This window comes from Bos grunniens, chromosome 17 (genome assembly GCF_055505025.1).
Source record: "Bos grunniens cultivar Pamir isolate PY7600 chromosome 17, Bosgru_T2T1.0, whole genome shotgun sequence".
NCBI lineage: Eukaryota > Metazoa > Chordata > Mammalia > Artiodactyla > Bovidae > Bos > Bos grunniens.
In genome coordinates, this window is record NC_141181.1 from 63,528,609 (window position 1) to 63,545,335 (window position 16,727).

At 50.8% G+C, this 16,727-nt stretch overlaps 1 protein-coding gene and 1 pseudogene across 14 annotated transcripts in view; one reads left to right on the forward strand and one right to left on the reverse strand.

The window, feature by feature from the left end:
• SPPL3 (signal peptide peptidase like 3) overlaps positions 1–12,648 on the reverse strand; it is a 107,595-nt gene extending 94,947 nt beyond the window's left edge. For 8 of the 13 annotated variants that reach the window (XM_086348300.1, XM_086348310.1, XM_086348295.1 and 5 more), the window contains exon 1: positions 1,059–1,602. In XM_086348300.1, the coding sequence (XP_086204426.1) occupies positions 1,059–1,081 (23 nt within the window). In that variant the 5' untranslated portion in view covers positions 1,082–1,602. Of the gene's footprint in view, positions 1–1,058; positions 1,603–1,835; positions 2,369–12,018 lie in introns of those variants that run through there. The other 5 variants (XM_086348302.1, XM_086348311.1, XM_086348297.1 and 2 more) reach the window with 5 other exon arrangements.
• On the forward strand, positions 1,378–2,493 carry LOC147355609 (uncharacterized; annotated as a pseudogene). Its single transcript, XR_015144660.1, has one exon. The product of XR_015144660.1 is annotated as an uncharacterized LOC147355609 (transcript).
• Positions 12,649–16,727: the final 4,079 nt, after the last annotated feature.

Consider the following 16,727-nt stretch of genomic DNA (forward strand, 5'->3'; position numbering starts at 1 on the left):
GCACCTACCATCATCCCATTTCTCGCTTCCTCTTCACTCCACTCCTCATGGATATTATCGTCACTCCTTCAACCCCCTCCAGCATATATTCCACCTCAGCCTGCTAAAGGGAGGTGCATCCCCCTCGCCCCAAAGCTCAGCCCTCCCTTCTCAGGACAGGTATAGTTCTCACTCCATGAACTACACAGTACGCTTCTCAGCCCTTAGCAAGCTATTTTACAACTTTTAAAAAGTCTCTTTACAATGGACACGACTTGTAGCTCCTTCATCCCTATACTTGCCCCCGGGCACCAGGCTACGTCCTATTCTACAGAACAGGGTACCAACCCTCACAAAGATTTCTGCCAGGCCCCACTGTCATCAGCGACTTCCTCTCCAAAATCTAGTTACCCAAACAGGCTCCCTTTCCAACCTCTTCAGCAGGGGGTAGCCTCCAGGGTTCCTTGGACTCTCCCCTTCCGCGGCTTTCCTCTGCTCACGTCTGGGCCTCTGCCCACCGCACCAACTCTTCCCTTCACTCCCCATCCCAGGGGTAAGGGGCAGCCCCAGTGGAGGTGGCTCCTCCTCCCTGACAACTTCCAAGTTCGACCACGTATCACCTGTTCCCAGAAGATGCCTCTCGGCCCGGTGGACCCCGCCTTTGCCCCGACCCGCCCCTCTCCACCGTGTCCATTCCTCTTTTCCAGCAGCCTCCCGCCTCGGGTCGGTTCCGGAGTGCTCGTGGGAATCCATTTCCCTCGCGTGGGCTTCCCACCTCGGGGTCAAGCTCCCCTTTCTCCATCACCTGCTCCGCCCATGACCAGATGACATCCGCCGCGGCCGCCGCCTCCTCCAAGCCACTCCTCGGACGCCGGGCCCCCGGCCGCTCACCGCCTTCCGCGAGCGCCAGCCGCCCCCTCCGGCAGGGGGCGAGGGGGGCGTGCACCCCTATGCCGCGGTCCCCAGCCCCCCTCCACCCCCGAAGCGCACCTGTTCCTCCTCTTCCTCCCCGGCCGGCCCCGCCGGCGTCCCGACCCCCACCCTCGCCGCGCCCCGGCCTCCCCGAGCCCCGCACTCACCAGGAGTAGGTCTGCTCCGCCATGGCGCTGACTCTCGAGGGCTCTGCTGCAGGCTCGGGCCGGGCCGGGCCCGGCGGCAGGGGAACAAACGCGCGGCGGGCTCGCTCGGGCCGGGAGCGGAAGGCGCGGCCGCGGCCCGGCGCTCGCTCGCTCGCTCGCTCGCTCACACCGCGGGCGGGCGGGCCGGGAAAGTGACTGGCGGGGAGAGGCCGGCTCCGAGGCGGACCCGCTCCCTGGGCCCCGGGGCGGGGCGGGCTCCGCTCTCGGCCTCCCTCACCGGCGGCGGCGGCGGCGGCTCCGCTGCGGCTCTAAACCCAACATGGCGGCGGCGGCGGCGGCACTGAGAACAAGGGGGCCCCGGGGCGGGCGAACGGCAAGAGGGCCCCGCGCTCACTGCGCGCTGGGCCGCAGGGGCGCCGCGCTCGTGCGGCGGCGGCGGCGGCCCGGGGACATGGCCGGCGGGCGGAGGCGGAGGCGGCGGCGACTGAGGGGGGCGCTAGGCGGTGAGGCGAGGCCGCTCGGCTCACAGCCGCCAAGGGGAGGCGAGGAGGGGGCGGGGGGGCGAGCCTTGGCCCTGCGCGGGTCACGTGCCCAAAACACGCTCACGTGACGCGCGCGCCCCGCCCCTCGCGCCGGGCCCATGCGCGGAGACGTCGGTTCCTCGGTTCGAGGCGTCTGTTGCTTGCTCGGCTTCTGGCGGTTGCACCGCCTCCCGCCGCTTGGTGCCGCCCCCTCCCCACGCGGGGCGGTCGCCTCGGGGGGTCCCTCTTCCCTTACCCTTTCCGAGGGGCTGCTGCGGCCAGCCAGTCAGGAACCCCGTGCGCGTCTGTTGACTGCCGCTCAGCTGTCACCCATCCATTAAGAGTCTTCTGGCCACGGGCTCCCAAGTGTCAGTCAACCCGTCAGTCAGCAGGCGGGACGCTGCTTCGCTTAGTTGGTCTGCTCGTTGTTTCGTTCATTCGTTTAGCAAATAACTCCACGCAGCCAGCTTTTATTGCGCCCAGGCTCTGTGCCAAGTCCTCGAGGGGCCAAGTCGAATACCCCGTACTGGCCTTCATGTGATCCATCAACAGATATTTATTGGGTGCCAACCATGTATCAATTCATTCTGCTGGGTCTGCCCTCTGAGCGCTTACATTCTAGAGGAAAAGACTTACAGGTAGCCCAAGCCGACAAATAAGTGAAGGTGCTTGCAGATGCTGCTAAGTTTTATGAAGATGATAACACAAAGTAATGGGACACAGCGTGAGTAGGTGCAGCCTAGTTTCCATGGTGAAGAAAGGCCTGGCAGAGAAGATGACAGCCGACACCTGAAGGATGAGAAGGAGCTGACCACGCAAGAGCAAAGCTCAGGGAACAGTCCATCTGGAGGCAGACATAGAAGTAAATTTAATGGGGCTAGACCAGATTCACGGAGAAGGCAATGGCAACCCACTCCAGTATTCGTGCCTGGAAAATCCCATGGACGGAGGAGCCTGGAAGGCTGCAGTCCATAGGTCGCTTAACAGTCGGACACGATTGAGCAACTTCACTTTCACTTTTCACTTTGGCACATCGGAGAAGGAAATGGCAACCCACTCCAGTGTTCTTGCCTGGAGAATCCCAGGAACGGGGGATCCTGGTGGGTTGCTGTCTATGGGGTCTCACAGAGTCGGACACGACTGAAGCGACTTAGCAGCAGCAGCAGACCAGATTCACAGAGTGAATCTGGGGCTTAGGAGGAGAGAGAAGGGAGAGATGAACTGAACCCCGGGGCACTGGGGAATGCTTTGCCAGGAGTTGATGAAACAGTCTGAAAGAGTGAGCCTGTTACTAGGAGAAAAGACACTCTTTAGAAAGAGAATGACATGAGGCAAGTCCCAACGATGTGAAGGCTTGGAGTGAGCTTGGATCCAGGAATGAGATGGATGATTCCTGCTTCAGAGCGTTCAGAGAAAAGACTGAAAAACTGCTCTGAGGCTAAACTGTGAAGGGCCTAGCTAAGCCTCCTGGCCACTTACTATGTTCATGAATGAAAATGATCAGTGCAGCTCCAGGCTTTAGAAGCATGCCTGGGCAACAGACACAGTAGACTTCTCAGACCCGTAGTCTCCACAGGGAGCGGAGCTGGCACACCCAAAACCAGTATTCTCAAGATCCTCTGTAGCTGGCCCAATTTCAGGCCGGGATCAAGCGCTGCTCCAGTTTCCCAGGGCCTGCCCAGCCTTACGGGGGAACACCACGCCCTGAATCTATCTTCAAATGGATCAGTTGGCCATTGCCCATACATCTGCTGCTTGCCTGTTCCCCAAGGGGAACCCTTTCATGAGAAAGCCAAATGTACTTTTCCTTCAGAAGCAATCTCTCCTTCCTCCTTCCCCCACTGCTGGCGACCAGGACCAGTTGGGTTCAATGTGTTTCCTGAAGCTCCACTAGTGAGTCTTGGGAGAGGGCCAGATGATAAGATCAGGTTCACCCCAGACATTTGGAGGCAGGACCCCAAGAATATACCAGACCACCAAGGGCCCTTCCTCTGACCTTTCACAGAAAGATACCAACCTGCAAATACCTGCTGCTGCTGCTGCTAAGTCGCTTCAGTCATGTCCGACTCTGCGAAACGCCATAGATGGCAGCCCACCAGGCTCCCCCGTCCCTGGGATTCTCCAGCCAAGAACACTGGAGTGGGTTGCCATTTCCTTCTCCAATGCATGAAAGTGAAAAGTGAAAGTGAAGTCGCTCAGTTGTCTCCGACTCTTTGCGACCCCATGGACTGCGGCCCACCAGGCTCCTCCGCCCATGGGATTTTCCAGGCAAGAGTACTGGAGTGGGTTGCCATTGCCTTCTCCCTGCAAATACCTACCCAGCTCTAAATGGCGCTGGATGTGGGGATATAATGGGGAGATGGAAAAGCAAAGAGCCTAAATTTTTGATGTTCATTTAGCCCTTACTACTTTTCCAGATGCTCTTACAGAATGCCAAGTGTACCCTTGAATGTGACACGTAGTCATTCTGAGTCTCCAAAACGTGAAACATCGGGGCCCTGGAAAAGGCTAGAAGCTACTGGCACAAATGGCTTTGGGAGGTGAGGAAGCTCCTTCCCTGGAGAACTGAGAACAAAACAGATCAGACATGTCACTAACAAAACAAAAAGACACACTGCACCCCTGGGCAGTTCACCTGGGCTTTCATTCCCGGTGAGTCACAGGACGCAAAGCCAAGAGAAAACTCAAGTTTTGGAGGAATGGAACAGGAGGTGCTGATGAAAGAAGGTCAAGGCCTTCCCAGAAGCAAAGGGACCCTTCTGGACCCTGAGAATCTTGGGCCCTGGATTCCACTGAAAGAAAGGGGCGAGAAGGGTTCTGGGAGAAAGTATGGGGTGAGAAATGAGAAGAAAGGTTTCCTTCTCTTCCATGTAAACTAGAGGCCCCTCCAAGTGTCTCTTGGGAAAACACGTGAACGCGAACCATTATAGGAAGCCAAATAGCACTGGGCAGGGCCAGAGGACACCCAGGCCATGGAAGCCTGTGTATGTGGTCCCGGCAGATAGAGTGTGCGCCCAAAAACTGGTAGCTGGAGTATGTCAGGCTAAGGTTGCCCAGATGGAGAAGGCACCTCCAGGTGCCGGTCAGGACTGCTGCAGGCTTGAAGCCTCCCGGAGAAGGCCAGGCCAGAGTAAATCTCAAGTCTGTGCATCAGCTGGAGGCTGCCCAGCCTGGGGCACCTGGGGAGTCACTTTCAGTCCTTCTGCCAGCAGCACTCAGCTCCAAGCTGGAGCGGTCCCAGGTGGTATCCGTGGCACCTCTGGGCCTCAGCCGGGGAGTCAGGTGTGCCTGGCAGGAGACGCAGGCACTGGCTCCCCACAGGAGGGGTGCCCGGCTCCCCACACCCCACCCTCCACCGCTGCACAGGTGAGAGGGCCACAGCTTGTGAAATTTATGTTGAAAGAGGCAAGGGAAGTTCCTCTAATTATCACCACAGTAATTATAGGGTTGCTCCTCCTACCCAGTGTGTTCAAAAGAGACTTGGTGAGTCTCCCCATGACGCGTCACCCGCCTCAGGTGCAGACTCCAGGGAGCAGGCGTTGCCAGGTTTGACTGGGCTGCGTAGGCGCTGCTTCTGAGAGGGTTAAGGGCTCAGGTCTGACCAGTCCCTGCCTGCCTCTCCAGCCCACTTATCACCTTATCACCTCTTTCCAACACTCCCTTCCAATACACACATACACACACACACAGACGCGCGCGCGCGCGCGCGCGCGCACACACACACACACACACACACACAGAGTGAACCGCTTGCAGCTTCCAATGGGCTGTGCTTTCTGCTTCTTAACAGCTGCTCGTAAACTTGAGGTTTGGTTTCTATCTCCCTGGGATTCCCTGGTGGCTCAGTGGTAACGAATCCGCCTGCGCATGCAGGAGACACAGGTTCAATCCCTGGATCCCATGGAGGAGGAAATGGCAATCCACTCCAGTATTTTTGCCTGGAGAATCCTACAGACAAAGGAGCCTGGAAGCTGCAGTCGTGGGGTTGTAAGAGTCAGAAATGACTAAGTTCTATGTCCCCTCCTTCAGAAAGTCTCACTTGAGCAAATCCAGGCTGAGTTAAACACTCCTCTCCCGCCTTCCCACAGACCCCTGAGTTGCCCCCGTGTCCTTTAACTTAGCACAGTGAACTGTCACTGCCTGTTGACTTGTCATCCTCTCCCTTGGGCTGTGCACGCCTTATGGGAAGGGACTGTGGCCAGTTACACCTTCAGATCCCGGTGCAGAACTCAGCGCAAAGAAGCTCAAAGTTCATGGAATGAATGCTTGAGTGAGCGAAAAGGCAAACCAGGTTTCAAAACAACTGGTCCTACCTGATAGTCCCATGACTCCCATGATCTCGAATTCAGCATCCCTCCCTGTTCCCCACGACCTCCTCTTTGAGAAAGAGAAGCCTTAAGGGAAGAGAAATCTCTCTTAGGGACATGGGTAAGACAGAGGATTGGAGGGAAGGGACATCATGCTGATCTTATTAGGTGTCAGGTCACTTTCAGTCTTTGATCATGAGTTCCTTTAAAAAAATTTTTTTTAACTTTTTAAGACCAATTTTAGGTTTACAGAAAAATTGATGGGAAAGTTCAGAGTTCCCACACACCCCTTCTTCCCCAACAAGTTTTCCCTTATGATTTATATCTTGCATTAGCGTGGTACATTCAGTACAGTTGATGAACCACTAACGGTACATCCTTATTAACTAAAGTCCATAGTTTACATTAGGGTTCACTCTCAGTGTTGTAGATTCTGTTTTGACAAATGTATAATATGTATTCACCATTATAGAGAATACTTTCATTGCCCTAAAATTCCCTTGTGTTCATCCTTCTCTCCCTCTCTCCCACCCTCCCACTCCCCCCGCCCCCCACTCACTAAATCCTTGGCAACCACCAATCTTTTCATTGTCTCCATAGACTTGCCTTTTCTAGAATGTCATATAGTTGGAATCATACAGTATGTAAACTTTTCAGTTGGGCCTTTTTTTTTTCTTTCCACCTAGCAATATGCTAAGTCTTCTCTGTCTTTTCATGGTTTGATAACTTTTCTTTTTTTAATCACTGAATTATATTCCGTTGTATGAATGTACCAGAGTTTGCTTATCCATTCACCTACTGAAGGACATCTAGGATGCTTTCAGGTTTTGGCAAGTATGAATAAAATAGAATAAATATCCTTGTGCAGGTTTTTGGAATACCATGGGATTTTTAGATGTCTGCTGTTTAATTTCTAAATATGTGGGGCTTTCCTAGCTATCCTATGGTTATTAATTGCTGATTTAATTCTGCTGTGGTCAAAGCACATCCTCTGTAAGGCTTCAACCTTCTGGGATTTGTTAAAGCTTGTTTATGGCTCAGCCTTTGACTTATTTTGGTGAATATTCACAGAGATTTTGGAATCTATACATTTTTTATGTTCAATTAATTTATGGCAAAAGAGGCAAGAATATACATGATGAAAAAAACAGTTTCTTCAATCAGTGGTTCTGGAAAAACTGCACAGTTACATGATATTAGAACATTTTGTCACATAACATACAAAAATAAAGTCAAAGTGGTTAATGCTTAAATACAAGACTGGAAACCATAAAACTCCTAGAGGAAAATATAGGCAGGACATTCTTTGACATAAATTGTAGTTATATATATATATATATATATATATATATATCTCCTAAGATAAAGGAGACCTAGGCAAAAATAAGTCAAATGGGATCTAATTAAACTTAAAAGCTTTTGGACAGCAAAGGAAACCATTGACAATACAAAAAGACAACCAACTGGATGGGAGAAAATATCTGCAAATGATATGACCAGTGAGGGATTAATATCCAAAATGTATAAACAGCTTATACAATAATATCAGAAAAACCCAATCCAATTAAAAATGGACTAAAGACTCAAATGATATTTTTCCAAAGAAGACATAAAGATGTTAAACACATCCATGCAGAGATCCTTAATGTCACTATTATCATTCATGTGCATGCTCAGTTGCTAAGCTGTGTCCACCTCTTTGCGACTCCATGGACTATATAGCTCGCCAGGCTCCTCTGTCTATGGGATTTTCCAGGCAAGAATACTGGAGAGGGTTGCCATTTATTTCCCCATGAATCTATAAATGTATCTATTAAATTTGAGAAATCATCAGGAACTATATCTTCAAATATTTTTCTTTTGGTCGCACCCCATGGCTTTCAGGATCTCAATTCTCTGACCAGGATTGAACCCAGGCCACAGAAGTGAAAGCTTGGAGTCCTAACCACTAGGTCACCAGGGGACTCCCTCTCTCTGAATATTTTTATGCCCCATTCTTTTTTCTTTTTCTAAAATTTGAATGACATGTGGTATGTAGATCTTTGAATGTTGTCCCACAGGTCCATGAAACTCTGTATAATTTTTTCCAATGACATCTTTTTCTCCCTGGTCTTAAGGGTGAATAATTTGTGTTGATCTATCTGCAGATTCACTCTTTCCTTTGTCATGTTCATTCTGCTACTGAACCTATCAAGTTAATTCTTCATTTCAGTTACTGTACTTTTTACTTCTGGAATTTCCATTTGATTTTGTTTTAATAGTTCCAGTTCTCTGCTGAAGTTCCTCATCTGTTCCTTCATTATGACTATATTTGGGGGGGGGGCGGAGTTTGAAAATATTTATGAGTTGCTTTAAAGTTCTTGATGCTAATTCTGACATCTGGGTCATCACTTTTTCTCTTTGAGATTGAGTCCGTTTTCTATTTCTTCCTATGTCTAGCACTTGATTTTTGTGTGCTGGTTATTGTACAGACCCTGGATTCTGTTGTTTCTCTCAAGACTGCTAATTTTATTCTCTGGTTAAGAGACAGTCATTCAGGTGGTGCAGCAGTAAAAGAATTCACCTGCCAATTCAGGAAATGCAAGAGATGCGAGTTTGATCCCACTGTCTAGAAGTTCCCCTGGAGGAGGAAATGGCAACACATTCCAGTTATTCGTGCCTGGAAAATTGCATGAACAGAAGAGCCTGGCAGGCTACAATCCATGAGGTCACTAAGAGTCAGACACGACTGAGGCCACACACACAAAAATATTCTGATGAAACTACTTGGCCATTGCCACCCCTTACATTCCTTAACCCTTTTATTAATCAGGATGTCCCCTTACAGTCAGTATAATTAGCCCCCTTTATTAAATTGAGGCTTTGAAAAAAGTGAACCCATTTGTTCAAGGTGACATACCTAGTTCACGGCAGAGTCACAATTTGAAACCAACCAAATGACATAACCATATCCTCGATCCACTTCACACCCATTCCCAAACATCTTCAGGATGATTTGGATTCCAGCCTAAAGCCCACTGGAATTGGGAAGAGGTCAGCTCCCTGAAAACCCCCATTCAGGGTAGGGCAATAGTTTTCAACCCAAATCAACAGAATCATTTACAAAACTGAAAAATAAGGACGCTAGGCTCCATTTACTGGATTAGTATCTCCGGCAGCAGGGACTAAGAATCTACATTTTATACTGTTTCCTGGTTGTTGTTGTTGTTTTTCCAGCGGTGCCGCGAGGCTTGTGGGATCTTGTTCCCCAACTGGAGAGATCGGGAGATCGGAGATTGAACCTGAGCCTCCTGCAGTGGAAGTGAGAGTGCTAACCTCTGAAATGCCAGGGAAGTCCCTGTTTCCTTATGAGTCTAGTGCCTAGCCAGTGTTAAAAATCCCTGTGGTATGGGAATTCCTTGGTGGTCCAATGCTTAGGACTTGGCGCTTTCATGGCTGTGGCCTGGCTTCAGTTGCTGGTGGGGGAACTGAGAGCCCTCAGGCCACGCAGTCAAATAAAAAATCCCTCTAATAAAGGCAAAGCACCTCCCACCAGTATTCCTTTTCTTCTGTAGCTCAAGACTCTGACTTTGGCATCATGCTTTGCCCAGGTAGTGACAGTGGCACTGGGCCCACGTCCTGGCTCCGTCACCTGTTAGCTAAGTGGCCTTGGGCGGCTGACCTGACCTCTCTGAGCCTTTTGCCTTCTTTCCTCTTCAGTGCAGATGATAACAGCAGCAACCTCATGAGGCTGTTGTAAAGATTCCATGAGATAATGCATATGATGTATTTTGCACAGCACCTGACACCTGTAAACACTCCATGGAGAGTAGCTATTATGATAAACATCCTCAGCTTTTCTGCTGCCTGGAGCTCTGTCCTGTCTCCTACCTAAATCCAACTTCCAGAGTTAAACCATATCTATAACTTCTAAGGTATTTCAAAATCCCTCTCTCCATAAAGTTAACCCAGCCTCTATCTTTGCAACTGATCCATCCCCACTGATGTCCCTCTGCTCTGGAGCAAGAAGGTTTTTTTTAAAAAAATTCTTCCAGGTCTTCATTTTGGTGAGCAAAATGAAGTTGCCCCGAGGCATGTGTGATCTTGGCTCCCCAACCAGGGATTGAACCCACTTCCCCTGCATTGGAAGACGGATTCTTAACCATTGGGCCACCAGGGAAGGCCCAAAAAGCATTTTAAATTGAGCCCAGAGCCTGGAAGTGCTTCTTAGAACGGACTCAGATACCCTCCGCCTCAGCCTGTGCTCTTTCTTGCCTATGATTGGGACCTCCTAGGCCATGCCCTCTGCGTGCATGGTGGTAAAGAATCCATCTGCCAATGCAGGAGACTTGGGTTTGATCCCTGGGTCAGGAAGATCCCCTGGAGAAGGAAATGGCCACCCACTCCAGTATTCTTACCTGGAAAATGCCATGGACAGAGGAGCCTGATGGGCTACAGTCCGTGGGGTCGCTAAGAGTCAGACACAACCGAGCAACTAAACCACCACGACCACCAGGCCACACCCTCACGTGAAGCCCTGAGTGGCAAGTCTGCATTCCAGAATGAGATGTGAAAGTTGCAAAACCAGACTTAAACCTTTGAGACAAACCAACTTTGTTGCTGAGAGTCAGGCCTGAGTCAGTGTCCTAAGGGGAACCTGGGCCCAACCAAGAGGACTCATGGAAGGCAAACTCCTGACACCCCATTTCTAGAAGCTGGCTGGGATACGAGAAAGGACTCACCACCACCCTCGAAGTTGCTCCCCCCCATCTGCTAGACTTCTCCCCAGGACTCCTCCCCAGGGAAATTTTCCTAGGTGGCACATGGCCCACCCCAAGGTGACTAGACACTCTGGGGGCTCTACCGCCAGCCAAAAGCATCTCACAACCTCCATCTCAGGTCAGGCCTATAGGTTTGATGAACATAGAACCAGAGGGGTCTCTGAGCTGGGAATACTCCTAGGGAGAAAGGCAGGAGGACCCCCTTACTTATTGGGTGTCAGATGCCGCACATCCTTTATCTGACCTCATCCATTGTAATATTGTCTGTTTTCCTCACCACTGAATCCACAGGGCCTAGCAGAATAGACACTCGGTAAATATTTAATTACAGTAATAGTGAAATAGCTACCATTTATTGAGTGCTTATTATATGCCAGGCACTTTTCAAAGGGCTTTGGGTCTCTTAACTCACACAGTACTTGCTGGATGAAAAATCTGATAACTGCCCTATGAGGCTAGACTGTTCCTAGTTTACGAATAGCGAAACTGAAAATACAGAGGTAATAAATGGATGGGGACCAGGCTTTGAATCCAGAGAAAGGTGACGACCTGGGAAGCAAAAGGGCGGGGTGTCCCAGTTTAAACAAATGCGATGGGGGTGCAAAGGCAGAAACAGAGTGGACTTTGAAGCAAGCACTTTTGAGGGAGAGGAAGCAAAGGGGGTGGGGATGGGGGGGACAGCCAGCTGGTCGCCTCCTAGAGCAAGTGTTCTGGATGTGACAAGACAGCCCAGGCCCCTGCCCTAAGAAACGCTGATATAATGTCCCCCAAAACCACACCCCCTGCCCACAGGAAGGGGTGGAAAGGAGCCTTGAATTTCGTCACGGCCACCGTGGGGCCTGCAAAGGGGAGGGTTTGGGCTGCTGCCCCAGTGATCATAAGCCCCCACTGCCATAAACACCACTGATCAGGTCCTCTCCTAGAAGTCCAGAGCCGGGGTGTGTGTGCGTGTGTGTGTGTGTGTGTGTGTGGCGTGTTTGGTGGGGGTGGGGCATGGCAGGCTGCTCCCCAGCACCACCTGGGATGAGTCACAGGTGACGCCCCAGCCCTGGAGCCTGGACAGGCAGAAGCACAGTGCCAACCCCACCAGTGGTTCTGAGCATGCTCACCCACTTGGCCTCATTCCTAAGATGAGAAGGCCCAGGTGGCCTTGCTGAGGGGCTACCGGGCTGACCTGCCCTCCTGGGCAGGCCATTCCGCCAACCTGACTTCTCAGGTGGGCCAGGCACCCCCACAAGGCAAATCCTGGTGGGGAAAGAGCAGTGGCCCCTCTGCCCCTCTCTCACTCTTCCCACAGTGACACAAAGGACCGAGTCTGCCCTGGGCGCTCAGCCCCACCCAGCTAATCTACCCCAAAAGACCAGTGACTCACCTGATCGCCTGATCACTTGCTTCTTATCTCCCCTGCTGCCTTGAAGCTCCTCCCTGTTGCTCCCACTGTACATCTGGGGTGGAGCTTGGCATAGAGCTGGCAAACAAACAGTTGCAGTTGGGCCTCGAGTACAGCAGGGACCACGGCCACAGCCAGGTCTACGCTGACGGTCTTGGTGCTCCAAGGCCTCCATAACCGCTCGTGCCCCGTCCTCACCGCATGGTGGGCACGCAGGTCCTGTCCTGGACACCGTCCCCTTCACTGAATATCCTCGTGATGCTGTGGGTTCTGACAAGTGCTGTGGCACTTTGTGAGGTCCCAGAAGAGAGCAGTTACTTCAGGAGAGCTTGGGCTGCTGTCTGCTGTCTGGAGGGTGGGGTGGAAGGGGTGCGTCTCAGGCCCTGTCCCCCTGCCTGTTGACCAGGGAGGCTATTTGCTGACCCCTGCCGTGTTTCCCGTGGGCCTTCTGCAGGGAGGAGGGGGGCCCTTGCCAGAGCTCCACGCGAGTCCCTTTTAGCCTTCTCACCACAGGCTTCTCCACCCACAGCCAGCAAGGACCACGTGGGCACACACAGTCTCCGATTGTTCCCAGCACACCCGTTCTCTCCCATCTCAGCCCCGTCCTCTGTCAAGCCTGCCCTCTCTGCCAGTTGCCTTCCTCCTATGATTTTTGCCTCAGGGCCCTATTCCTCCCTCTATCCGGCTTCTTTCTGCCCCTCCAAGCCTGCTGGGCTGGTTTGAGCCTGTCTGAATTCCAGGTTCACCTGCCTGGACAGGATATCAATTCGTTTCCAAGAAGCCCACAGGCTGTACCTTATACCTATGCTCCCCAAGCCATTTGGGGACTCGTCTGTTTCTAACCCACAGGGCCTCACTGGAGGGCATTGTGGCCTGAGTGCCCAAATCTAGCTCAGCCAAAACATCCTTACCCAGGAACTCCGCCCAGCCATCAAAAAGCTGGGGGAACAAGGATTTACTGTATAGCACAAGGAGCTATATTCAATATCTCATAGTAACCTATAATGGGAAAAAGAGATTAAAAGTGTGTGTGTGTGTGTATATATTTTTTTTTTCACTTTGCTGTACATCTAAACCTAATACAATATTTAAAGCAACTGTATTTCAATCAAAAAAGATTATTTCATCCTTCTGTATAGCACAGGGAACTCTGCTTAAAGTTGTGGCAGCCTGGATGGGAGGTGAGTTTGGGGGAGAATGGATACATGTGACTGAGTCCCGTCTGCTGTCCACCTGAAACTATCACTACATTGTTAATTGGCTATATACCAATATGAAATTAAAAGTAAAAAAAAGAGAGAGAGAGAGAGATTACTTCAAAAAAAAAAAAAAGCTGAGGGAAGAGAAAGCCCATTTTCAAAGCACCCACTCTGAGCCAAGACTCCTGCTGTGCCCTTCCAAATTTAAGATCTCAGAATCCCGTCTTTCATAAACATTTAATGAATACCTCCTCAGTGTCCGGCTGATCTTTTTCACAACATTCTTGCAAACTATTATTTCCATTTGAGAGGTGAAGAGACTGAGGGTCAGAGAGGTTAAGGGACTTTCCATGGGTTATACAGCTAGTGAATGACTCCAAAGTCCGTGCTCATCTCCCTCTGCCACCCCTATCCCAGTCATGGCCTTAAAAGACATTCAAGGACATTCAAGGACAACAGGGGCTTCCCAGGTGGCGACAGAGGTAAAAAACCCACCGACTGATGCCGGAGACACAGGTTCAATTCCTGGGTCGGCAAGAGCCCCTGGAGTAGGAAGTGGCAACCACTCCAATACTGAAAAATTGGAAAATCCAATTTTCCTTGCCTAGAAAATGCCATGGACAGAGGAGCCTCGTAGGCTACAGTCCATGGGGTCGCAAAGAGTCGGACATGACTGAGTGTGCACGCTCACAAGGACAATAAGGCAGAAACTGCAGCATTCTACCCACCGAAACAAGAGATGCAAATTCAAGTGCCTCTTGAAAGTCAAAGTTGTTCAGTCATGTCTGATTCTTTGCGACCCTATGGACTATACATTCCATGGAATTCTGATATAGCCTGGCTATATCAGGCTGACAATTTGACCCTCTAGAAGATGCTCCATGAACTTTGGAAGGATTCCATTTCTATGAAACACCTGGTTTTGATTTTTTGCACTGCTTTGGAGCCCTCAAGATACCCCTCTCTCTAGGGAGGGGAGGTTAAGGGTGAGGAGACATAAGTCACACGCATCCGAAAGGCAAGACACACTTAAGGAAAGACACATAGGGGGAATGCCATGGCTGTCCAGTGGGCAAGATTCCATGCTTCCAGCGCAGGGGCTGAGGGTTTGATCCCTGGTCAGGGAACTAAGATCCCACACATGTTAAAAAAACAAAACAAAACAACTAGGGCTTCCCTGGTGACTCAGTGGTAAAGAATTCATCCGCCAATGCAAGAGACACAGGTTCCATCCCCAATGCAGGGAGATCCCACATGCCACAGAGCAGCTGGGCCTGTGTGCTGCAACTATTGAGCCTGTGCTCTAGAGCCCACGTGCTGCAACCACTGAAGCCCTCGTGCCTGGAGCCTGTGCTCAGCAACAAGAGAAACCACCGCAATGAGAAGCCAAGCACCGCAAATAGAAGCTGGCCCCCACTAGATGCTACTAGAGAAAACCACGTGCAGCCACAGGGAGCCAGCAAGGCCATAAATAAAATAAATATTGTTTTCAGAAAAGACAAGACATAACAAAAAAAGTTAAGAATAAAAAAAAAAAGGCAAGACCTGTGGTTATGTCACAGGGGACCACTTGAAGGTCTGAGCCCAAGGGTTGCCAATAGAATCTAGGTAACTTTAGCAGAAAGGAGGTTGTTGGAAGGATACCTGTAAGCTTAGAGAATTGGCGAGTGAGACAGGTCTGAAAATTGGCAGAAACCCTGGGGAGCGGAACTAGATGACTGAAACCACAGCTAAGGATTTTGCCACAAAGAGCCTGCTGCCTCCAAGGGACACTGGTGGCCACCCGAAGTCCAGGCCACCTCTCCTCCCATGGAGCCTTCTGTCTGTGCTTCAAGGGATTCCATCCAAATGATCCAGCCTGGTGAGAACAAGTATTTGATATTTTTGTTCCATACAAAATCTGATATCTGATCTACAAGGTGGATCCTCCAAACTACAGGAATGAGAGTTGGGACTGGAAAGACACACACACACACACATACAAACATAGACAGTCCAATCCATGGTCTAAGCTGGAAGGGGTCTTGAAGAGGCTCTTATCTTTCGGTTTCAGGATGGAGAAACTGAGGTACAGAGCAGACCAATGACTCGCTCAAGGTCACAGAGAGAGCCTGTGTTTAAGCAACACGTTGAACCCAGGACTCCTGACTCAGGTTTTCTAACTGAGCTGTAAAGCGCTTCAGGACTCATCAGTAAGGAGACAAATGTGAGGTGTGGCAAACAGGAAGCCCTCTTGATGGAGGAGGATGGAGAAAGACTGAAGGACCGCTTCTTTATTTTTGGCCATGCCCCCTGTGGTGTGTGGGATCTTAGTTCCCTGACCAGGGATTGAACCCACACCCCCTACAGTGGAAGTCCTCAGTCTTAACCACTGGATCGCCAAGGAAGTCCAGGGGGGATCTCTTAAGATGGCTAAAACTGGGGTAGGCTGTAATAGAGAAATGTAAATAATAATATGACAGCCATTGCTTTGTTGGGGGCTTCCCAGGTGGTGGTAGTGGTAAAGAACCCGCAGGAAATGTAAGAGATGTGGGTTTGATCCCTGGGTTGGGAAGATCCCCTGGAGGCGGGCATGGCAATACACTCCAGAATTCTTGCCTGGAGAATCCCATGGACAGAGGAGCCTGGTGGGCTACAGTCCATAGACTCACAAAGAGTCGGACATGACTTCACATGCACTCACGCACCCATCACTCTTTCTACAGGGTAAGTTCTACAGAGACAGCAATGAGATCTTAGTCCCTGCTGTATCCCCAGTATCTACCGTGGGTTCTGGTACCCAGCAGGTCCTTCATCAATGTTTTTAGAATAAATATGTCACAGGGTATGTGTTGACTATTATGTAATAAAATGTCTTTTAAAAAATAAAAAAGTTAGGGACTTCCCTGGTGGTCCAGTGGCTAAGATGCCAAGCTCCCAATACAAGGGGCCCTGGTTTGATCCCTGATCAGGGAACTAGATTGCTCACGTTGCGACTAGAGATCCCACATGCCCCAGTGAAGATTGAGGATCCTGCGTGCCACAACGAAGACCCAGCACAGCCAAATAAATAAATATTTTTTAAAAATGAAAAGTGTTATTGGAAGTCACTGCGTACCACATTGTGGGTTGAACACTTTGTGTGCCGAGAAATCTCCTTGAATCCTCACAAATCCTCGTGATGCAGATGGTGAAACTGGGGTTCAGAGAGCCTGTTCCCCGCCCCTGGAGGCCGGCTGGGGACAAGCCTGGGCTCAAGAAACCATGGAAGAGAGGTGCGGTCCTGGAGTGGGGACACGCTCTCCTAACGCAACGCTCTGTCATTTAAGAGCTGAGGCTTGGCCGGGCGGGGCCTGGAATTTACCTAGAGACTCTGAAGCCATGCGTAGGAGGCGGTGGCGTGGGGACTCCAGCAGTTGTCAGCACAGCCCGAGGCTGGTCAGAGTACAACGTGCTGAGAAACGCTGAGAAGGCAGCTCAGAGCCTCACAGCCTCACCTCCCCCAGTCCATCC